Source organism: Neurospora tetraspora (genome assembly GCF_033439725.1).
Source record: "Neurospora tetraspora strain CBS 560.94 chromosome Unknown B0H65scaffold_2, whole genome shotgun sequence".
Taxonomy (NCBI): Eukaryota; Fungi; Ascomycota; class Sordariomycetes; order Sordariales; family Sordariaceae; genus Neurospora; species Neurospora tetraspora.
In genome coordinates this window covers 3136548-3160329 of record NW_026944384.1, presented here as the reverse complement: position 1 = coordinate 3160329, position 23782 = coordinate 3136548, and the positions used below count along the sequence as shown (strand labels likewise).

General features: G+C 46.9%; 7 protein-coding genes across 7 annotated transcripts; 4 read left to right on the top strand and 3 right to left on the bottom strand.

Moving 5' to 3' along the window:
• Positions 1-5352: 5352 nt before the first annotated feature.
• On the top strand, positions 5353-8234 carry B0H65DRAFT_456991 (terpenoid cyclases/protein prenyltransferase alpha-alpha toroid). The gene is made up of 3 exons (XM_062826332.1): positions 5353-5719; positions 5789-7501; positions 7570-8234. Exons 1-3 carry the CDS (start codon positions 5477-5479, stop codon positions 7858-7860), a joined length of 2247 nt encoding a protein of 748 aa, XP_062684445.1. The 5' UTR covers positions 5353-5476; the 3' UTR covers positions 7861-8234.
• Positions 8235-8289: 55 nt separating this feature from the next.
• B0H65DRAFT_537323 (SGS domain-containing protein) lies at positions 8290-10115 on the top strand (the record flags this gene model as incomplete). The annotated part of the gene is made up of 2 exons (XM_062829071.1): positions 8290-9486; positions 9534-10115. The coding sequence occupies exons 1-2, from the start codon at positions 8662-8664 to the stop codon at positions 10113-10115; spliced, it is 1407 nt and encodes a 468-aa protein (XP_062684444.1). The 5' UTR covers positions 8290-8661.
• A 731-nt stretch (positions 10116-10846) lies between these two features.
• B0H65DRAFT_108821 (uncharacterized protein) lies at positions 10847-13019 on the bottom strand. The gene is made up of 2 exons (XM_062820538.1): positions 12752-13019; positions 10847-12656 (listed from the first exon to the last, which is right to left on the bottom strand). Exons 1-2 carry the CDS (start codon positions 12841-12843, stop codon positions 11102-11104), a joined length of 1647 nt encoding a protein of 548 aa, XP_062684443.1. The 5' UTR covers positions 12844-13019; the 3' UTR covers positions 10847-11101.
• An 821-nt stretch (positions 13020-13840) lies between these two features.
• Positions 13841-16126, top strand: B0H65DRAFT_108811 (uncharacterized protein). The gene is made up of 2 exons (XM_062820537.1): positions 13841-13978; positions 14062-16126. The coding sequence occupies exon 2, from the start codon at positions 14081-14083 to the stop codon at positions 15962-15964; it is 1884 nt and encodes a 627-aa protein (XP_062684442.1). The 5' UTR covers positions 13841-13978; positions 14062-14080; the 3' UTR covers positions 15965-16126.
• A 612-nt stretch (positions 16127-16738) lies between these two features.
• On the top strand, positions 16739-18332 carry B0H65DRAFT_586443 (alpha-N-methyltransferase NTM1). Its single transcript, XM_062830952.1, has 2 exons — positions 16739-17648; positions 17744-18332. The coding sequence occupies exons 1-2, from the start codon at positions 17002-17004 to the stop codon at positions 17874-17876; spliced, it is 780 nt and encodes a 259-aa protein (XP_062684441.1). The 5' UTR covers positions 16739-17001; the 3' UTR covers positions 17877-18332.
• On the bottom strand, positions 18333-19936 carry B0H65DRAFT_556029 (uncharacterized protein; the record flags this gene model as incomplete). The annotated part of the gene is made up of 1 exon (XM_062830043.1): positions 18333-19936. The coding sequence occupies one exon, from the start codon at positions 19934-19936 to the stop codon at positions 18383-18385; it is 1554 nt and encodes a 517-aa protein (XP_062684440.1). The 3' UTR covers positions 18333-18382.
• A 1259-nt stretch (positions 19937-21195) lies between these two features.
• Positions 21196-22166, bottom strand: B0H65DRAFT_546199 (phosphatidylethanolamine-binding protein; the record flags this gene model as incomplete). Its single annotated transcript, XM_062829432.1, has 4 exons — positions 21196-21233; positions 21296-21844; positions 21906-21934; positions 22012-22166. 4 exons carry the CDS (start codon positions 22164-22166, stop codon positions 21196-21198), a joined length of 771 nt encoding a protein of 256 aa, XP_062684439.1.
• Positions 22167-23782: the final 1616 nt, after the last annotated feature.

Below are 23782 nucleotides of genomic sequence, written 5' to 3'. Positions count from 1 at the left end.
AGATTAGCAACATTATTAGGCGAGGGTAAATAGAGAGGGTAATTAAGTAATATAAGGGGTAATATATAATTTATACTATAATCTAATACTAGAAATACCAGAAGTGCATTTATCCATATAATAATAAAAAAAGGGTACTAAAAATACCAAAAATACCAGAAATACCAAGTAGAATACTAATATTTATCTATATAATAATAAAAAGAGTTAATAAAAGTACTAGAAATATACCAAATCCCCCCTTATAACTAAAACAATTTACCTCTTTTACTATATATCGATTTATTATAATTCATTTAATAAACTACCGCTAGCAATCGTATTACCCGCTAGAGAAGCAAGTACTCTCGCAACGCCAAATTCAAGGGCGGTAATATCGGTCAATCGTATTATAAAACCGTACTAGGAATCTAATATATAATAATAATAATTAGCTAAACCTATCAATTAGAGGATAGAAGGTGTACTATAGAAACTACTTACTTAAGCGATTACTAATTGCTCCTACTTAAGGAAAATTTTAATACTATTCTTCAAAGAAGTATAGAACTCTATTATAAAACCCAACTTTATAAACCACTCGACTAGCCAGTCTTTAAACGCTATAATATTTATAACGGAGGTATTTAACCCTCTAAATACCTCCCGTAATACAATTAAAGCCCGTAATACCTACGCTGCTACCATAATTTTCCTAAAATAATACTCCTAATAAAAGGTTTTAAAATATTCAATAATAAATTCGCTTAGGGTACGATTACGTAATAAAGGCGGTAGTAGAAAAGAGGGAATTAAAGGGGACTTATCCTTATCGGCAATAAAGGGGGGTACAATTAATAGAAATATTAAAAGCTATTACGAGTCTATTGTGTGTATACGGTAGTAAGAGTGGAACAGAGTTTGAGATTGTTAATAAAGGCGAAGAAGAGGTCTTATAAGCTCGGCTAGGCTGGAAGGATACTTGTATATTAGAAGCCTAGCCAATTAAGGGGCAGGTAAGTAAACGGGTTTACAAGCCCTATTAAAGGTTTATAATTTTAGCTTGCAACTAGGCTCGACCTCTAAGCGCTGGCCCCTTATATTACCCCCCAATTCCCCCTTACATATAAAAATAATAATAAAAATTATTATGTATAAAGAAATATCCCTAGAATTTAATTAGCGGCCTTTTATATATACTGTAAAGCCTCTATTTAATACTCCTAAATTAAATACCCTAAATAATTAGAATATAGTAATAAAATAATATAAATAACTAGACTTCTACGGCCAAAGTAGAGTCTATACGTATATTATATATTTATTATAAAAATTAAGCCCCTAGGAACTATTAACTTTATTATTTATATTATATACGTACGCGGCTAGATTACTATATATAATTTAATTTTATTCATCCGTATTAACTTTCGTTTTATCTATTTTACTTAGAGCGTTGCCGGTAATTATACTATCTAGTCGATAATCCGTAACCTCTTTAAGTAAATAACGAAGCCTTAATAGAATAATTTAGTATAATTTCTACCGTCTATACTTATAGGGTAATAATTAAACGACTTTTCTTCGTAGTAATTATAATTATATGTTATAATTTATTATAAGCCTATATCAGTTACTATAAAAGTTATTAATTAAATTTAAGGAACCCGCAAGGCCGGGTCTAAGCTAGCTGGCCCCCTTAATAAATAATATATTATATATATTATTTAACCCTTTCTTAATTATAGTATTTCCGGGCCGATTTTTAATTTCTCTAGGCAGTTTCTATTCGTAATTATTGTAAATTTCGTTATCGTTAAAATCTTTAACCGGTTTAATAAATATACTACATAACTGTATAATGGCTTTACCCTTACCTTTATTTTTATTAACGGGGTATTCCTTTACTTAATACGTTTAAGAATTATAGCCTATATAATAGTTCTCTTTCTTCTAGTATTATTATTATTTAAAGATAATTCTAAAACCGGAACTAAAGGCTCTAAATAAACTACTGCGTTTTATAGCCTTAAATATCCTTATAGCGTTAATTTATATAGGATCCCCAATATTTATAGTATCCCCTAAATAATTATTACTATTTAAACGTTAGAAATATTCTTATAGAGTTTTAAAACCTTTTAGAACGTCCGTCTTTTCTTTCAACCTTATTCACTATTTTTTATTCAAATTATTTATAAAAAAAGATCTACTTTAAATCATTTATCTAATCGCTCTAAATTCGGTCGAAAATTTTATTAAAATAAAGAAAGAATATTTTAATTGCTTCGTTTTGGGCCTATATGGTTTCGAAGAATTTTTAAGCCGTATATTTATCGGAATTCGTCTCGCTGTAGGATTAGTAGAATTTCTACAATAACCTCGCTAATAAACGGTTCGTCAATTATTGGGCAAAGGAAAGAAAGATTTCTAACTAGGGGGTAAAAAATTAAAATAAAAATAATAAAATTAAGCCTCTAAATTACTAATAGTAAGACTATTAATATAGAATTTTACTTTAGTAGTATAGAATTAGGTATCGAAATTTAAGCTCTCCCTAAAAAATTTGATTAGGTAGGGAAACATTCATTTAAGTTAGTAAAGAGAGGCTACAATAAGGAGAATAATTATAAATTAGGAAGCTTTAAATTCAACTATTTAGTCGATTAGGGATTAAATAACTATAGCGAATTATTATTACCTTTCGCTAGTAGTTTAAGCCTAAGGGATGGAAGCTATAGTAGAGTAAAGAAAATAAAAAAGTTGAATACGGTAAAGAAATTATATAAATAGTCGTAACTTTCTTATACAAACGAGTAGAAAGGTTTGAAGGGTATTGAAGAAGAGGGTTAATAATATATTATAGGTCTATTGGGTATATATAGCAATAGGGGTAGCATAGAGTTTGAAATTATTAATAAAGGGGAAGAAGAGGTCTTACAAGCCCAGCTAGGTTGGAAGGATACTTATATATTAGAAGCCTAGCCCTGCAGGCCCTGTCAAAGGTCCATAGCTCTGGCTTATAGCCAGGCTCAACCTCTGGGCGCCAGCCCCTTATAAAAGCACAGTTAAAAGTAAAGTAAAAGGTACCCATACAAATATAATAAACGAAAATAGAAAGTTACGTTTAACCACCAAAGTTTCGCAATCAATAAGGTAACTATAGAACGCAGTAATCTAATAATTAAATAGTATATTTAAAGCAGCGCTTAATGAAATTATTACAATACCCAGTGCCAGCATAATAATAATAGCAGTAACTATAGTAAAAGAAGGAGGAAAAAGCGGAAAAACTAAGTAATAAAAGTAGCTATATAAAGGATAATATATTAGCTAATATAGCAGGTATAAATATAGCTAATATAAGGGGTAATATAACGCTAGTAGCCTCTCCTCCCTTCTCAACGTTACTTACAAAAAATTATTAATAAACTCTATATTAATATTATTATTACCACTATTAATATTATTAACAATATTAACGTATACCGGGAACCTATCACCACCACATTTCCCACTACTCGAAGTAATACTAACTGCAGCAGTCTCTACTATAATTATCTTTTAAATAATGAAAGCAAAGGGATTTCGTATAGTAATATACTTAATTACGATAGCCTCTACCCACTTCCCCACGTCTTTAATGGAAAAAATATAATATATTTTACTACCATTAACGAAGTAGCATATCTAATAATCAACTCTCTTATTATAATTCTTATAACTATACCCAATATTATACCTCTACGTCTAAAAGAACTTATAATACGCAATACTATAAGACTTACACTCCCTACGTACCTCTCATTCGTAGTCTTATTCGTTAAATTTATCAATCTCCTCCAATAATATATTGATTATACTCTTCCTCCCTATACTAAACTTAAAGGTAATAAACGCGTATAATAACTATAGCATAATAATTATAAAGGGATTAACTATATTACGAGAAAAAATAAGAGTAGAAAGCACACTAATAATAAAGACGAGCGCTAATATTACGGGCGGGTCAACGAAAGTAAAGATAAAAACGAATATAAAAATATAGTACTAAGTAATACTATTACGGATATCTACTTTTATAATACCCTTACTATTAAAATTACAATCATTATTATTAAACTAAATAGCTATAATAGTCTTTATATAAATTATAGCCTTATTCCTCCTATTATTATTATAAACGCTAATAATATACGTAACGTTATAAAGGATAATTTAATATTTAACGCTAACGGCGGCTGTATTAATAATAATCTTTTAAATATACCCTATTTATAAACGAAGGACCTCCCTAAGCAAAATTATCCTAAACCGCTAATTATAAATTTTGCTGTTCTCTTATTTAATTTCAATCTCTTAATAATTCCTGTAATTAAAAATAGTAGGAAGCTTAACTCTAAAAATAATAAAGTATAACCCAATAACCGTAAATTCTACCTAAATATAAAAAGGGAAAGCGGGCTTAAAAGGTAGCGTAATTTGCTTACGGGTACGCAATCAAACTAGAGTACGCAATTAGGCTAAAGGCGCCCGGACTAGGGATACCGTATTCTTATTGTCATTAAAAAAGTAGAATAATATATTAATAGCCTTCTTCTTAGGGGTAAGGTAAATAAAGAAATTAGGGAACTATTATTCCTCCTCCTCCTCCTCCTCCTCTTCTTTCTTATTATTATCGAATTCGCTATCAGGGTCGCTAGAGAATTCGATAGGAGCTAATTATATAAACGGGGAGGAAAGTACAAAAGTCTCAGGTTTTAAAAAGGGTTTTAGAAAGGGCTCTAGTTCTAGCGCAAACGCCTTCCCTTTCCCCTTATTCTTAAAGGCGGCCTTCTTAGGAGCCTTCTTAAGAGCAGCCTTCTTAGGGGCAGCCTTCTTAGGGGCAGCCTTCTTAGGGGCAGCCTTCTTAGGGGTAGCCTTCTTAGGGGCAACCTTCTTCTTAAATAAATTAATAATAGATTCCTCTCTTTTAGACTCAATAAAAATACGATTCTTTTTCGTAGGGTGGGTAGAGGTACGTATTAATTAATTCGAACCCTAATCCTCGTCGAAGTAGACCGAAGTAACGTTAGCGCAACGAATCCGCTTCTAATTCTTCTTCAAGATCGATTTAAGAGGCATTGTTTTCAATTGATTAATAGAATACAATTGCTTATTTACTTTGTACGATGAAAGAGATTGTATAGCGCTTCAATTCTATATAGAAATCATGTAAAAAGACGATATTTTACGATGTGTATGTATATTCTCGCTTGGTTATTGTGGCCAGCTCAGCAAAGTCTTGGCAACTGTCAAGGCGTTTGAGGGTGGGAACGGGAACACGACGCGACAGATCCCGATTGGATTGGCGCATGGCCAATTCAGGGGTAATGTTGTGTTGTCGTCTGTTGCGCTATCAATTGTTCGTATTTCTCTCCTAATCCTTCCTATCCTCAGGTTCTTGCGCCAATTTTTGTCTTTGTTCTTTTTCCAATATCAATCCAACCCGTCCATCATGGCGAGGAAGCAGGCCACTGAAGCCCCGGCGGCCTCAAACGGATCATCCAAGAAACGGTCCATCGCCGACAGCGATGATCACGATGCTAAGCGACCCCGGCTACAGGAGAGCACCGATAAGGCGCGTTGGCGTTTGAGCAGTGAAGGCGGCCGGCACACATGGCACTACCTCGAGGACGACGAGGCTGCAAAAGAATGGCCGCAGTCATATGCTGACAAGTACTTCCTGGGAATGCCTCTGGTAAAACATCCAGCCGTAAGCTCCCACAATGCCCATCTCACATGCTAACCTTGCGCGTCAACCTCACAGGAGCTCCCCGAACTGCCCAAGGCGACGAACCCCCTCGATGCGGTACGAAATGGCCTTACTTTCTTCGAAAAGCTCCAGCTCCCCGAGGGCCATTGGGGTTGCGAGTACGGCGGTCCCATGTTCCTCCTCCCCGGTGTCGTCATCGCCCGCTACGTCACCAAGAACCCCGTCCCCTGGTACTATGCCACCGAGATCAAGAACTACCTGTTTGCACGAGCGAACCCCGTCGACGGCGGATGGGGGCTACACATCGAAGGCGAGAGCACGATGCTAGGAACGACGCTCAATTACACGACATTGCGCCTGGTGGGTGTGGAGGCAGACCATCCAGTCATGGTGAAAGCGCGGGCAACAATGCACAAGATGGGAGGTGCCATTTGCGCACCACATTGGGCCAAGTTCTGGCTCACGGTTTTGGGTGTCATGAAGTGGGACATCGTCAACCCCGTACCGCCCGAGTTGTGGCTCCTTCCCGACTGGGTGCCCATTGCGCCTTGGAGATGGTGGATCCATATGCGTCAGGTCTTTCTGCCCATGAGTTACCTTTGGTCCAAGAAGTGGCAGGCAGAAGAGACGGACTTGATTCGGGAGTTGCGCAAGGAGTTGTTCGTGGAGGACTGGAACAAGATCGACTGGGCTGGAAACCGTAACACCATTCATCCCAACGACAACTACCACCCAAAAACCGCCTTTCTCAACACGGTCAACTGGCTTCTCGTGAACATCTGGAACCCGGTATTCCGGACCAAGTACTTGGTAGACAAGGCTGAGGCGTGGACCTCGGAGCTTATCGACATGGAGGACGAAAACACCGATTATTCTGATCTAGCCCCTGTCAACGCCGCGATGAACACCGTTTGCTGTTATGTGCGGGATGGACCTGGCGCTTACTCTGTGCGAAGGCACGTGGAAAGGCTAGATGAGGTCCTCTGGGTCAACGCTGAGGGTATGCTTTGCAATGGCACAAATGGCGTGCAATGCTGGGACACTGCATTCGCAATTCAGGCTATCATGGACGCTGGCTTGACCGAAGACCCACGCTGGAGGCCGATGCTGATTAAGTCGCTGGAGTTCCTTGAGGACCAGCAAATCCGGGAGAACGTCAAGGATCAGGACAAGTGCTACCGCCATCCTCGCAAGGGTGCTTGGGCATTTAGCAACAAGGACCAAGGGTACGCAGTCAGCGATTGCGTCTCCGAGGCATTGAAGTCCGTCATCATCCTGCAAAAGACGCCAGGCTTCCCTACCCTGATCGACGACCAGCGTATTTTTGACGCCGTTGACACCATGCTTACCTACCAAAACCCATCTGGCGCCTGCTCATCCTATGAAACTCCGCGGGCCGGGCAGTGGATGGAGGTGTTGAACGCCGCAGAAGTGTTTGGCAACATCATGGTTGAATATGAGTATCCCGAATGCACCACGGCCGTTCTTACAACCCTCTCGCTCTTCAAGAAACACTGGCCCAATCATCGCACAGACGAGATTGACAGCTTCATCACCCGCGCTGTCAAGTGGATCAAGAGCGATCAGAAGCCTCATGGTGGTTGGTATGGCAATTGGGGCATTTGCTTCACGTACGCCTCCATGTTTGCTTTGGAGAGCTTGGCTAGTGTCGGTGAAACGTATGAGACCAGCAAATATGCCAAGAAGGGGTGCGACTTCCTCATTTCCAAGCAGAGGGAGGACGGCGGTTGGTCTGAGAGCTACAAGGTAAGTCTATCTGTGTATGGCAGGGGCTGAAGTATCCCATATTTTGTTTGATGCTAACCAGAGTGTAGGCATGTGAGACGGGCAAGTACGTTGAGCATCCAACTGGGTCTCAAGTGGTCATGACCGCATGGGCCCTTATTGGGTTGATCAAAGCCAAGTATCCCGATATCGAACCTATCAAGAAGGGCATCAAGTTGATTATGGACCGTCAGCAGCCCAACGGAGAGTGGTTGCAAGAAGCCATCGAGGGCGTTTTCAACAAGAGCTGCATGATTTCTTACCCGAACTACAAGTTCAGCTTTCCGCTGAAGGCACTGGGCTTGTTTGCCACACGGTATCCGGACGAGAAGGTCGTTTGAATGCCCAGCCGACGGGGATATGACATTGCAAAAGCTCGAACGGAGGAATGATGTTTAATGGCCTACATAATGCTAATACCTACATATGAATTGATGTCAAGACACCGTATCGTCTCGCGAAACTGGGATTCGGAAAGACCAGGTAAAGGTGCATGTCCACCAATTTGGTGGAGGTCTGTAAATTATGGCCTTCCTGTCTGAATTTCCGTACTACAGACGGATCTCGGAGGACTGTGGGGGCAAGATTCACCGTCATGCAAACAAATTTCGGCGGGCATATATGCCGGTGTATCTGGTTTCCGATGTACAGATCCGTGCCTATACGTGGCCTTTTCGAATCTCAATTTCGCGAGACGATATGTTACCTGTGTTAATTTTTCTTCCTTTTTGGAGATGGTCATCGGCTTGGTTCCTGATGTTGACTTGGCCATCAAGGTGCGCACTTGCTGGTCCCGCTACAGGGCAAACAGTGGTATCAATTCTAAGATAGGAAGGCGGTGAAAGGAGCTTCCGCATGTGCCCCCCCTCCTGCCGGCAGAATCAGCAATAACCCCACCATGCATGTCCCAACGGAGCTAACAGTTACGTACCCCTTGATATAAAGAAGTGGGAGCTGATTCTCTCCGTTTCCATCAACTGACATCTCTTTCAAACCAAACGCAATCCATCCAGCTCTTCCACAACACCTTTCCGAGACCTTCATTACCTTGAAGAAGTCACCATCCAACCGAGCTCTTCCTTCGTACACCGGGACCATCATCAGAATCTCAACACAAATCGTTTTATTGGCACTCGTCCAGAATGTCAGCAACCACGATCGCCCAGAAGGGCATCGATGCCCTCGCAAAGGGTGATTATGCCACGGCCATTACAAATCTCGACAAGGCACTCGAGTCTTCCAACTCGCCAGTGTGGCTCCTAGCTCGCTCCAAGGCACACCAAAAGGCCAAGAACCTCGAAGCAGCTCTACACGATGCCGAGCTGGCTTACCATGCCGCAGCCGAACGTGGCTCTGGTACATCACGCAGCCACATGATCCAAGCCCAGTACCGCCGTGCTGTCATCTACTACCAGCTTGAACGCTTTGCCGATGCAGACTGCTGTGCTAAGTGGAGCATGCTGCTTGCCGAAGGCCGACCAGCTCGCGAGGACGATGGCGTGGAGAAGAGGGTCGATTCCGAAGGAAATTATACTGTCACATACGAGGAGTATCTTGCCGACAAGGACAACCAACCGAAACCGAAGACCGGCAATGCTCTCGCCGCTGCCGAGAAGGGACCTTATGCCACGGACTGGAATATGGCATTTTCGTGGAGAAGCCAGGCTCTCGGAAGGCTTAAGAAATTGCCCAAAGATCACCCTGGCTGGAAGGTCAATGTCACCAAGATTCCGCCTAAGCCCGAGCAGAAGAAGGTTAAGAGCCCCGAGCCTGCCGAGTCGACGAGTGAAGATGAGGTGCAGGAGCAAAAGGCCCCCAAGAAGGAGGCTCCTGCCCCTGGATCAGTTCCCGACGAGAAGATGAAGCTGCGTGTTGATTTCTACCAGACCAACCAGACTGTCACCGTCAGTCTGTTTGTCAAGGATGTCAAGAAGGAAGATTTGAAGGTCGAATTTGGCAAGCACCAAGTAAGTCTACACTGCTTTAGATCACCAGCAACTGCCATTACTAACAGAGTACGCAGGTTCGGATTTCCCCTATCCTTCGCGAAGCCGCACCTTACGTCAAGCCCGGTGACAGAGAAGCCACCTCGACCTTTGTTCTCGCCGGTGAGATCGATCCCTCGGCCTCCAAGTGGTCCGCTTCGCCACGCAAGATTGAGCTCGTCCTGCAGAAGGCCGCACCTGGTATCAAATGGGGTCGTTGGGGCGACGAAAAGATTGGCACCGTGGAATCCGATGACCAAGAGCCTGCTACAACAGCGGCATCATCTTCTGCTGCCTCAACTGCCAAGCCAGCTACTTCTTCGGCCTCTACTCCCGCAAAGTTGCCCGCCTACCCCACGAGCAGCAAATCTGGCCCCAAAAACTGGGACAGCCTTCCTGTCGACGACGACGACAAGGAGGATGGCCAGGATATCAATGGCTTTTTCAAAACTCTCTACAAGGGTAGTACGCCTGAACAGCAGCGTGCCATGATGAAGAGCTTCCTCGAGAGCAATGGCACGACGCTGAGCACAAACTGGGAAGAGGTCAAGGATAAGGTGGTTCCGACGGTGCCCCCGGAGGGAGTCGAGCCCAAGCCGTGGAACGGTTAGTCGACATTGCCGGGTTGGTTGATGATGGGACTTGCCAAGTTCTGCTATATCTTAACTAGAGTATGCTTAAACAGAGGAAACACAAACGAAGCGGGGTACATAAGTGAAGAAGAAGAAGAACGACAGAGTTACGAGGATGGGCAGGAAAGTTTCATATTACCTGACGAAAACGAAGTGGCTCAAGGACAACCTGATTACTAGGAAGAATGGCAGGAATGGATGGGGAAGTTTGACTCTCTCTTCGACAGATTTGTCGAGATCTCGTGCTGGAAAGGATGGGGACGCTTTGAAGTTGTATGGGGTATCCTCCAGCTCTTGATCTTCTGCTCGTTGACGTGGATATCAGTTCTACTGATATTCCTGAAGCACAGTGTCGTGGTTGAGGTGCCGGAATGGGGGCCCTTTGCGCATGCCCTTTTTGCCATTATGCGGAGACGCCTGTCTCATTTGCCGGGTTTGTTGGGTTTCCGAATATAATTTGGTCCTTGCCGGTGCACTTCTTGAATCTGGGATTCATAATACAGCGGAATAGTTTGTCGACCAACCTAGCGATAGTCCAAGGCTTACAGAATCAGTTAATATAATATTGCGAAGCGAAGTTGGTCGTAAGCTAATACATCAAGAGCGATGTGCCAGTGATATCTTCTGTGATTATCTATCAGCACCTGGTTGCAGTTCGTGGTTAGACTTGAGTGATAATCATGCTATGCTGCTATTCTGCTACCCTGCGTCGAAAGCAAGATCCATTCATTTGATTCTACGCGGGACGATAACGAGAAACTCAACATCACGTACAAACTGGACAACTTTCGAGATCATTCCTTATATACAGAGGGTATGATTAGGTTGTTATTACCGCATCGACAAGGGATGTCAAGCGTCCAAGTACGGGTAGTCTATGTTTCTATCTATGTAGGTATCATGGCATAAAGTCTCATTTCATTATTCGCTTTTCCCTTATGGGTCTCTCAACCCCCCACACTCATTCAATCCACACGATCTTTGCTATCCGGCGACCCAGCCACCCTCGGTCTAGGCTTGCTCCCACCGGCAACATCAGCAGCCCGGCTCTTCCTATCCTCCACCTCCACCACACTCATATCCATCCTAACCTTAAATTGCCTCCCCCTCCACCTAACCGTCGTACCCAGCAACACGGCCCTGGTCCAAATAGGCAGCGCCAGCAACTCCCTCCCCAACCAAGCAGCCAACCACTCCCTAAACGGCCTCTGTGCCGTCCCTCCCTGTCTCGCAGTGCCCCTGGCAAAAAAGGGCGTGTCCTCATCCACATCCAAACTCTGCAGCCGGAACAGCTTGCTAGTCAACCACCGATCGATCGACATCCAAATCGTCACACTTCCCAACCACAAGCAAGCCATGGCGCTCCACGTCTGCGGCACGCCAAACACTCCGTTGAACCACGGCAGCGTAGTTACCGCGAACGCAAAATACGCACAACACACCAAACTCTCCACGCCCGGTTCCACCAGCGTCGCAGCCAAAACCGTCCACTTCCTCACGCGCAGCCAGCGCACGCGCCTGGCGATGTACGCGGCGACGGACATCCCCGCCATAGGCTGGACGGCGACCTCGCCGAAGACTAGGCCGTGGTTTTTATAGCCGGGCGAAGAAGAGCGCCAGATTAAGTCGCCGATTAGGTGGTCTTCGCAGATGTAGCTCGAAAAGAAATCGATGCCGGTGCCACGGGTCGAGTCGGAGGAGCGGAGTAGAGGGTTGGAGGAGACGGTGGTGAAGGCGTCGAGGTGTGATTTGCGGAACATGTTGGACTTGCCGACGATGCAGGGGGCCAGGCCGACGGCGTTGATGGCGCCGTAGAATTTGGCGTGGGTGGTGGACATGAACATTTCTTCGAGGCGGCCGCCGTGGGCGAGGAGGCCTTGGCTTTGGTTTTCTGGGGTAGTAGAGTTGGGTGTGACGGTGGAAGGGAGGAGGGATTGTCCTTCGGTCGAGGAGGACTTGCCGACGGGGCTGGCGCCGGAGGGGGTGTTGTTGTCTAGGTCTACCACGAGAGGAAGCTGGTGGACGAATTTGTAGGGGGTTGTTCTATCGCAGCCGCCGCCGTTGGTAGGCTGGAAGCCAAAGAGCTTGTCGACCATCCTCCCTGCCGCGTTCTTGGCCACCCAAACATTGCAGTCCACAATCCAGATGATATCGCCCTTGGCTTCGCGGTATGCGCGGCTGATGTTGCGGATCTTGGGGTTCGGGCCTAGGTTGTTGACGTGGCCGGCACGACCGTGGAGGATCGGGTCTTCTTCCTCGACGAGAACCTGCGCGTCGAAGGAGGGGAAGTCGGCCACGAGCTGGCAGAGGACGGGGTAGGCGGGATCGCTCTCAGAATCGACGCAGAGGCGGATCGAGAGCTTGGATTTGGGGTAGGCGAGCCGGAAGGTCGAGGCGAGGCATTTGTACAGGCCAACTTCTACGCCCTTGACGGGGCGGATGACGGTAACGTGGGGTACCTCATTTTCGGGCAATGAAGGCGATGCGGGTGGAGGAAGAGGTGAGGTGTGGTTGCGGTAACTGTAGGAGGTGCATATCCATGGTTAGTGACCAGAGTAGAGGTTTGCGACAGCTGCAATGGCTGCGCGCGCATATGGTGTTGTATTTTTGCTTACAGCTTGGTGATGCCAACAAGTTGGAGGAGAAAGACAACACAGCTCCAGCCAAGACAAACCAAGGCCGCGCCTTGGATAATGTTTATAGACATTGGAACATAGCCCTCTGTATAAGTGAACCTATTCGAAGGTAGGAAAGGATGGTGATCCGAAGGGGAAAAAAGGAGCGACGTTGCGCGGCGGCGCAAGAATAAGCAGGCAGTTTTAGGAACGTGATGCAGGGAAGTGTGAAAGGAGAGAAATCCTTTTGGGATATCGGGTGGTTAGAGAGGAGGTTAGAGCTTAGGTCAGCTTGGTAGCACAGGGTACAGTAAACAAAAGCTGGATAGGAAGCTAGGTATTTATTATCGGGATTTTCCTTAAGGACCTGCAACCAGAGTGGAGATATTGATCGCATGCGCTGTCCCGCCAGTCTATGAGTGATCGTCACCGTGAAAAAAGGAGTTAAGGCCTCGCGGGATGATCTTTCTTGATGCACGGAATCATCGGATATTGAACTGAAATTGAACGACATGTTTGCGCGCGATAGGAATTCACGGAAACGATTATGGCGGAAGCCAGGCAACGGCGGCTGTTCCACGCCAACGGGACAACGGCTTCGTGACGGGCAGGCATCATGATTCGAGAGGAAGGTCCTGTGGTCCGTGATATGCCTGCCCCGGTCAGGTACGGCAAGCTCAGGGGAAGCTTATGTCAGCCAAGCTTGGAGCTTATCGCAAGTTCGAATGCCAATCAGCCCCACTTTATCAAGCCCTGGGGCGTGGGGCTCGGCGGAATTTGCTGCGGCGCAAAGAATCGATAAAATTCGGGATCCAAATCTTTTTCTGTTCCTTCTTCCCGACTTTCTCACACTCGCAGCGCAACGACATCACCCAAGCCCAATTGGAGAAACAGCATGACAGGATCATGAACTGAACTCCGGGAACAAGCATTCGTTATCTGAATGCCCAATTGGATCTTGTCGAGTCGTGACCGTTATTGTCACTGCTGAATGGCCAGGCGCCTTCAAATCTCCATCTTCGCCCACAACCTGGGTGCAATATCATTCCAAAGTGTAAGTTAACCACACCATCATTCCTTTGGCGCGCATGTCCAGAGAGTGTTACCAGTGTCCCATCGGCTTTGCCCTTGGACACCCCCAAGTTGCGGTGATGACTCCTTTTGTGCTTAGAGCAATATATCCTTCAGTGGATCGCTCCGTGTTAGCCTCTGTATTAGACTACAACGGTATCTGAGCAACATTACACTGGGGACCTCTTTGGATGCGATATATATATATATATGACATTGCTGACATCCTTCCTCATCAGGCCGATATGAACAGACACAATGGCTGAAAACATGAACACTACTACAATGTCGCAACCTAGCGAATCGCCGAGTAAACCTGGGGAGGACAACCCCGCGGCATCATCTGCGCCGCCTCGACCCCAAAGAGTTCCGTACCACCAGATCTACAAACTCCCTGCGCCAATTCGTACCTTTCCGCTGCCTAGCTTCTACCCCAGCAATCCCCTTTCCCTCTTTCACCTTGCCGTCGCGTGGTTGAGACAAGTGTTGTTGCCTCCCCCCGCCGAACCATCAGTGATACATGAGGGAATCTGGGATCCCGATACTCGCTCCGTACATGTTAAGGACCCCAAGTCCATCCGCGCCCTGTGGGAACAGGGCTTCTATGGAAAAGGAAGCTTGAGTCGTAGTGAACCCAACTGGTTTAAGAGAGAGCTTAGCCGCCGCGGTCTTGACGGGACAACGGTCAGCGAAGAACGCACCGTGTCACGCCGTGAAGAACGCAAGCAGGTCAAGTGGGAAAGGGCAAAGGCAGAGCTGGAGGCCATCGAGAAGCAAAAGCTCGAGGAAGCCAAGCTTAACAGTGAAACTGTAAATGCTGCTGTCCCAGAGTCTCTTGCTGCCGAGTCCGAGCCCGAGCCTCAAGTTCTACCTGCATCTCTTCCTGATCCTGTCCTTTCTGCCACTTCAACCGCTGCAACATCCCAGGCTGCACCTACGGACGAGTTTGTTCCCAAGACAGTAGCACATGGACATATTGTCGAGCCGAAACCGCCCGTTGGCCCCTTGGAGCTTCTGGCTTTGCCCAACTCATATGCTCTTGTCCGATGCGAGGAGCCGGTGCTATCGCAACCTGAACCAGCAACCACTGAAGAGAATGTGCGCAAGGAATTCAAGCCGCCTGTTGGTCCCATCGAGTTGTTGGCTCTCCCCAATTCTCTGGCCGATCTTGTCGCACTATCAGTCGTATCCGTCTTGAGCGAGGACATTGGTATTGATGAAGACGAGTCTTCTCAGTCGGAGGCAAGTGCCCTGACCAACGACGAACCCGAGACCAGCGCAACAAAAGTCACCGATACCACCTCTTCTGTTTCCTCTCCTCTTTCTACGGACGGACAGCCAGACAGCCAGCCAGCTCAGGAAGACACCCCCGCTACTCCTGAGAGGAGGAAGAGCGTTCGCTTCTCTCCCACCGTCGAGTCTACCACCTTCCAGCACACCGATGCAGCCTCTGAAGTCAAGAACCACAATGGGTCATCTGACGTTGAAGCCATCTCCTCTGCTGTCCCTGCCGTCGAAAAGCCTATCATTTCCAATGTCGAGCCTACCGTTTTCTCTGAGGAGTTGGTTGACAAGGAGCACTTCCAGCTGGCCCCCGAAGAGGCTTTCTTCTTGGCCTTTGGCCTTGGTGCTCTCCGCGTTGTCGATCCAGTCACCAAGGCTCCCATCTCGAACGAACAGCTTCTCATCAAGCTTCGTGCCAACTCTTACTTCCCTCCTCGGTCCGTCGATAACCTTAGCCCTGAGGATCCCTTCCTCGTCCAATACGCCGTCTACCACCACTTCCGTTCTCTTGGCTGGGTCCCCCGTCACGGTATCAAGTTTGGCGTCGACTGGATTATCTACCAACGTGGCCCGGTCTTCGACCACTCCGAGTTCGGTATCATGGTGGTGCCGTCATTCTCCGACCCTCGCTGGAGCGAGTACGAACACGAGGAGTCAAAGAAAACCTGGTCTTGGCTGATGGGTGTCAACCGTGTGTTGGCCCATGTGCTCAAGAGCTTGGTTCTCGTCTATGTCGACGTGCCGCCCCCTCCAGTGTTTGATGAGGAGATGAAGAAGGGTGGCATTGCGGCTGCGCTTAAGAAGTTCATGATCCGTGAGGTTATGGTCAGGCGGTTCTCCGTCAACCGCAACAGGTAGAAAAAGGAACAAGCGTTTTGGTGTCGACGAGGTACCTATACAGCATTGCATGGCGTTTAGGTTTTTGGGTTGTCTGGCTGGATCGGAAAAGGTTATATAGACTGTTGCACCACTTGCATAGCTAGACTCTTAGTTTAAGTTATAACAGAGAGCATTCTGACAATACCTCTATCTTGTTAACTGGGGGACACGTACTGAAATGGAATTGCGCGAATGGGTATAGACTTTTCCCCTCACTTCGATCTATTTCGCCCATGTTACGTTTTTGCGACTGCGAGTTTAGGAATCATAAAACGAACCCAAACGCAACGCTTCCTATTTCCCCACACCGAGACAACAGATATCACGGTTCGTGACCGTTACTATAATATCCCTCGCTTTTCTCTCCGTCCATATACCCGTTTCTTCCCAATAACTAAGCGAAAAAAAAAAAAAAAAAGACCTCAATCATGATCCCTGGATCACACGCTCCCCCAAGTACATCACAGACCCTTGACTTACACGGGACGAGTGAGGGTTAGGGTTGAGAATCGTTCAACGTGAAGCTGCAGGTTCGATCTTTCTGTTGTTCTTCACCGGCAGCCATTGAACGTTTTTGGCAATCACAAGGGATTGTGATGCAGCAATATCAATAGAAGAAAGGAATCTGGGGAAGTTGTGACGGTTAATCACTGTTAAACAACCCAACAGAAGGTACGTTCCGAGGGTCCCACGTGACGCCGATTGCACAAAATTCACCCATGCAGAATTAATCACAGCCTGAAACTCATCACAACCAACAACCAACAACCGACAACCAACAACCTCAAATCTCAAACCTCGCTATTTAACACACGAACGAACCATTTCCAACCACTTACGGCTTTATCTCAATCCTTTCCAAACAACAACTGCCATCAAGAGAAAATCACACAAAGTGTCTCAAGCAACCAATCCAAAAAAAAGCAAAACCAGACTCACAAACCCCAAACCCAAACACCCAAAGACAAGCAGGCACCCTTCAATCATACAAAGAAAAAAAAAGAGATCCATCCACAATGTCGGACGCAAACGACAACGACTTCACCCAGCTCTCCCCCTCCTCCTCCTCCACCCCCGGCGCCAGAACCCCCGCCGACGCCTCCATCTCTAAAGAACACGGCCTCGCCTACTGGGAATCCGTCAGCGCCGACGAGAACGGCATGCTGGGCGGGATCCCGAGCTTCGCCGGCTTCGCCAACACCTCCAAGATCGACCTGCAGGGCTCTCGCAATTTCCTCGCCAAGTTCGGCATCGGTTCCAAGTCAGGCCTGCGCAGGTGCAAGCGCATCTTAGAGGGCGGGGCGGGCGTGGGCAGGATCACGGAGGGGTTGTTGACTGAACTACTTGATGAGGAGAAGGGAGGGAAAGTGGATGTGGTTGAGCCGATTGCCAAGTTTACGGCCAAGTTGCAGGGGAAAAAGGGTGTGGGGAGGGTGTATGTGATGGGGTTGGAGGAGTGGGTGCCTGAGGTGGGGGAAGGAGAGAATAAGTATGATTTGGTGTGGACGCAGTGGTGCGTGGGACATTTGACGGATGAGCAGTTGGTGGCGTATTTGCAGAGGTGCAAGAGCGCGTTGAGCGAGGATGGGTTGATTGTGATCAAGGAGAACACGACGGTGTTGGGGAATGATGAGTTTGATCAGGAGGATAGTAGTGTTACGAGGTAAGTCTTTTTGCCCGGGCCTGGGCCCGGGGTGATGGAACGCGTTCTTGTTTTTGGGTGGCTGACGACTAACGCAATGTGAACAATGACAACAGAGGCGAGGCGACATTCCAGAAAGTCTTCCAAAAGGCTGGGTTGAAGGTTGTCAAGGCCGAGTTCCAAAAGGGCTTCCCCCAGACGAGGACTATGAAGCTTCTTCCGGTGCGCATGTACGCTCTGAAGCCTTGAGTGTCTGGAGAGGAAGAACAAGTACCGCGATCAAAGTCACCATAAAGCGTACGCGGAGACGAACGGCCGGCACGATTACACCAGGTTTACCATTATTGAGGGGTTACGGACACCTTCGGTCTACGTGGAATGGTAGGCACCCAAGAGTGAGAAGGCCGTCACCTCCAGGTTCTTATCTTTCTGAGTCCATGCGTCCGGGGGCATGTCAGATACAATATCGGTAGAACGACGACATCTCCTTAGACTTTTTATCGAGGACAATTGGCAGAATTTGAGTTGGAACGACATCATACCGACAGGTCGTGGACTGTTTTTGTTGAGCATTAGGGGACAGCTCCAACCCGGATTATCACCAGGTATTAATTAGATCATCTCAAGTTCGTCTCGTTTACATATTAAGTTCGACAAAGCATTAGAGAACTATAAATACACCAGATTCTTTCAACAGCCGTGATCACGACATCTTTCCCCCCCTTGCCGGCCACTCACACCTTCTCCTCCACCTCCTACCCCCTAACCTCCACAACCCTCCACGGCCCAGCCACATTTTCCCTCCCCCAAACCTCCTCAAGACTCTCCGGCTCATCCAACTTCCCACGGTAAACCCCATAAGGATTTCTCTTTGGCAGCTTCAACGCTTTCCTAAGTATCTCCTTCGCCTCCGGCCCATCGCGCCTAAACACAAACGGGGCAGTTTCAAACTCCTGGAACAGCGCCTTCTCTTTCTTCTCCTTCACAAACTCTTTGAACGCGCGTGTATGTTGCTCCCATTGCAAAGCCTCCTCCTCCAAATGCCCTGCGATTTGGATGATACGAGCTAGGGAGGGTGGACGCAGGTGCGGATGGAGTACAGCATCTAGTTGATCAAACTCGTTCAGGGTTTCGAGCTCTTCAACAAGCTCGAGCAGGAGGAGTCGGGCGTGGCTGGCTTTTGCACTACATGTACCTGCGATGCCACCACGTTCGGGATTTGGCCCAAATGTCCAGCAGGACTGAGAAGGTCCTCCATTGCATATTTTGGGGCTGGGGTTGGGGGCGGCGTTCGCTTTGTTGTGTCTATGATGCCTCTGCGGCGTCGGTTGGTTCTTCTGCTGAGCGATCTGCTTCACCAAACCTCTCCGTTGCGGCGCTTGAGGTCGCGGAACCGGTAATCGAACACTGCATGTGCCAATGCAGGTGTCCGCTGCCGTTCTGGTGGCTGCGATCCTCCACATGCAACTAAAGAACGTGGTCAGGTTGCACTCGTGATTCATGACGAAATCCCATCGACGACGACGACGAGACCCCTCTGTGGCAGCAGTTCCTGGCGGCTTGGTTTCCTTTGCCTGGTTACTATCGAACGGTATCCCATTTCTAGGGACGAATTTCTTGGAGTCCTGGCTTGCGGTTCGAGCCATACCAAAGTCCCCAATGTAAAACTCCGGGAGAGGGTCTTCCTTGGTCCAGTGAAGGAAGATGTTGCTGGCGTGCAGGTCGCAGTGGTAGACGGCTTCGTTGCCTCCTTGGTACATGACCTCCAACGTCTCACATATGTGACGGATAGCGCGCGCAACTAGGGAAATGGGAAGTTTATAAGGCAATGGAGCTTGAGGGGCCGTACCGTTTTGACTGCGTGCTAGCCACGGTCTTTGTTCCATGATGTAAGGGTTTACCAAGCCATAGAGGGTTCCACCGTTGCAGAACTTCCAGTAACTCACTTGATAGCTCAAATGAGTACCTGATTTTTCGGTTTCCTGGTAAGCAACGACTTGCTCATAAGTAAGAAGGGTGATCCATCTTGGCTGGAAGTTGGCGAGACGGTTGTGGGAACTGATGAGACGGCGTAGGACGCTGATCTCGGCTGGCTCGTGGTGGTCGAGAGTGGAGGGACATAGTTTCCTGTCCACTTTTTGAACCACCTTTAGGCCTGTCTCTCTGTCCTGGACGAGCTGAGCATGACTTTGGACTCCGTGACCTAGCTTGCTGACGAAGTAATATCGTTGAAGGGGGATGGTGGAGTCAAAGCGGTATACATAGCCGGGCTTAGGGGCAAGCTGGTCGTGCTGTTTAGTGAGACGCATAGTTCGTGACGAACACTTTGGTCGTGTTCTGGAGGAGAAGGATGGTGCATATGATCTCGTGCTTTGATGCACCCGTCGTTGGGTTCATATATCCCGCGGCTATGAGAGTCGATCAGACTCTAGACTCCGGACGAGAGAGGTCATGGAGCCGGAGAAGCTTGTAGTATGTTTTCGAAGCCATGGTCATCCCAGAGTTTTGAGGAGACATATAACAGGGTCCTGTTGCTGATCTCCTCAACATAATATCGACATTGAGAGGAGTCAACTGTGAATGGTTTAGGCGGCGTAAAAAGGCTTCTAAACGAGTCATCACATCTCACAACAGATGTGTAAGTAGAATATATCACCGCAAAAAGCAGAATCATGGAGATTGGAGGGGGATGTAAAAGAAGCACAAGGAGATGCTACGAGTGGTCGATTTACAATTGATCGGGATTGTTTACTTACTTAGAGGCTCATCCTGATGTTCCGAGATGTTTACAGCGAGGTATTGGTGTTTGTAGTTAACCCTGCACTTATCTGCGTATAGATTCATAATGTTTCGTACTGGGCAAGCCATGATCGAGTCTGGTAGTTACTGCGTCTATACCTACTATTTAAGGGATGTGTTTGGAAGTACTGTCATCAGACCACCGTGGGGACGATGGTTTAGTCGTCAGATGGGGCGCCACATCTGTCTGGCTTAACCTCTCCTTGTAGAAGCGGTTAGTTCGAACCTGTGCTTCCTTCGGGCGGCTTCGAGCGACTTTTTTTGTGTTTCTTTTAACCCTCACATTTTAGTGACTACTTCCTGAAGTTCCTCGTCTTCATCCATCCAGCATATTGATACATATGCATGACGTCCTAGCTAACAGTATCTGAGTGCACTTTTGGGTCTCACGCTTCTCAGTTGTTGCGGGAAGAGACATCAGTTGGGTAAGGAAATTGGATCGTCACCCGTTTGCTACCTTTTGAACCTGTGAGCCTTTCGCAATAGCCCGGGCACCCTGACTTGCTATAGCCGCCCAGGTTTCTTCATCGTGGAAGCCCGTGTCCGTAACATTGCGGTGATGATAATATGTGTCCCTGGACCCAGCCAGGGCTTCCGGTGAATTGACATTGTTGTTTAGGTAGGTATAGGTTCCATGGTCGCGTTTGTACGTCTAACAGTCTCATTTTTTTGCTGATCTGTCTCTTTGTCTTCTTCCACGCCCAGCAACATGATCTGCATGTCCACAAAACCCAGACCACCCACATGATTGAACAATTGTTCATTGATATCACTGTTTCTCGTTCTGCGCATAGATGAAGTTCGCCGCTGTGATACTTTATGTTAGCCCGAGAAACTCCATGAGCCTCTCCGATTGTGTTCTGACTTACCAAAGGGTACTAGTCCATTCTCAACCGCCCAATCTCTTACACCATGCGTCTTGCCGTTCACCACTTCATCGTGTCCCCAGCGCTTTCTCTCCTTGGGCTTCGACAAGTGCAGCTTCTCGCTTGTTCCATTGAACGGCGCGAGGGCCAAGATAACATATCTGTGCTTTCCGGTCTTTTCGGGCGGAGCCGGGGGTGTGTAAGACACGATATCCTCCAAGGTCCCGAGGGAAACGGACAAACAACATCCCTGGGTTTCGGTTTGTTCGTCCATGATGGGACAATCCTCCGTTACGAGCGGTCCAACAGCAATCCAGTGGCAGAACTCGGACCACTTAGGGTCATCTCGTGATGGGGCATCGGGATCGGTAATGACAATCACGAGACTTGTGCTAGAGCGAAGACGGCAAGCTGTAGACGATAACGGGTCCCTGAGTAGAACAGAGGGGGTATCTTGAAGGTCTTCCGGCTTAAGAGTGTTGCCCAGAGATGCTTGGTTGTGATCGGACCAATTGGCTTCCAAGTCCAAGGTGGGAACGAAGTCATCGATAACTGTGTTGGCGATCGTTAATTGCGAGGTCACTCCGGTTTTCTCGACGATGATCCGACTCACCAGTTGGGATGATCTCTGCTTTCTTCAATCTGCGAGGTGCGAGTCAGACGGGTTAAGACTGAACAGCTTATGTTCAAGCAAAGGCCGAATTGTCTAAAGCACTTACTCCTTTCTGACTCCTTTGGTAAACTTTGTTGCTGGCTGGTCTCCATTGACGGGCTTACCAGCTAAAACATGTTGGTCCGGGAACTTGACCAAGTTCGCAGCATGGCCCAACCTAGCAAGCAGGCCAAAGGTAACAAGACCAAACGCCAACTTCATGACTGCACTTTGCGAAGCAAAAAAAAGTCCAAATTCAATAGGATAATCAGAACGGTGTTAGAAATGTAGTTCAGTAGTGCAAATGTTTGTGTCGTCGTGTTCCTCCAACCCGTCGAGCGAAATTGGGGAGGCCTTATCAGGGTATGACCGGCGACTGATAAGGATCCATGATGTCATATGCAGACAGCAGTGCCTGCATAATCAACGGAAAGAACAACTCGTACTTTGCAATGGTCGCTCTTACCTTGTGAAGTAAAAGGTCGGAGTTCATTTTTTACGCTTTCTCGACTTCCCTCGGGTTGACATTGGAATTGGGAAAGAACGTTGCATGATACCTAGTTTTGGGCGTGAGAACCTTGCTGGCCAAGGTGGCTCAGGTGGACAGGTTCTGTCAGATTTGATGCCAGGATGGCCAGACTTCTGGTCTTGTATGTGCGTCTCTGTCTGTATAACCTCATACATGTAATATTTGTATATGTGCAGGAATAACCTCATGGTACGATATCTGGGTTGTTTGATGATTTATTGCATGAAGATAACCTCCTATAACCCCTAGTTCTTGTACTTAAACCCTAGTGACCACCAGAAGGACTAGGACAAGGATCACGAGCTTCATCCATCAATGTAACGATATCACACACATCTTTCATTAACCCACTTTGTACTTTCTGACAGGTTCCGTACCCGAGACTCTGGAGTCTGGATGAAGGTCCCATCAACATCTTTCCTTTCCTTCCTATCATGTCGAAGTCTTCAGATAAATTATCGACGCCTCCAACGCGGCAGGCAACCGATGACTTCCTCCCTTGTCTATGTGGTAAATTCGCGCCATATTAGGGCCAAATACGTTTGTCTAGCTCTTGGAAGAATGGAAGGGAGAGGCAGACACAATGGATTGGAAAAAGGGAGATGTGTGTCTTTTTTCCTGTCACGGTCGGGGACGAGACAGGGCTCGGTGTATAAGCCTCAGCTACTGTCACGAGGTGTTGAGTGAGTGAGGTCATTTGCTTCTCATCGTCCCAAGTACGGCAGTATGAACGCCAAACTGTATTTTTCCCCACCCTGCACCTGGGAACATCTATCAGTGGTTACGCTCACTCCCTTAGAAATGGTCACTCGGAAGTCTTTCAATCCTCGATTCCTCGGACCTCGTTATCGGCTAAGAACTAAGGACTCAAAGTCTTTGTCTCAAAGGTCTTTCGAATCGCCTTTTCTTAGTACATCAAATGGTTACATTTGGTCTACGGTGTTGAAGAGCAGCTTCCGGAAAGATCGTTCAGTATAAAATGTTGGTCCCCAATTTAAAATTGGAGAAACTCGGTCAAAGCTAACTTCAGTTCCAATCTCCAATTTAGAATGAACCAAGTGAGTTCTAAAGTCCAACTAAAGTAAACTCCAAAGGGTTCGTGCTTTTGAACTCCAATTCTAAACCATCATTCCCAGTTTGCACTTCCAATTGAATAGTCTTTCCGAAGTTACTTCTCAATACCGTAGATCAAATGCAACCCTTTGATGTAATGAAAAGAGGAAGTCTGGAAGACCTCTATGACTTTGGAAAAGGATAGATGGAAAAACTTCTGAGACCTTAGCAAAGGAGGGAAAATGACTTCGAAGAC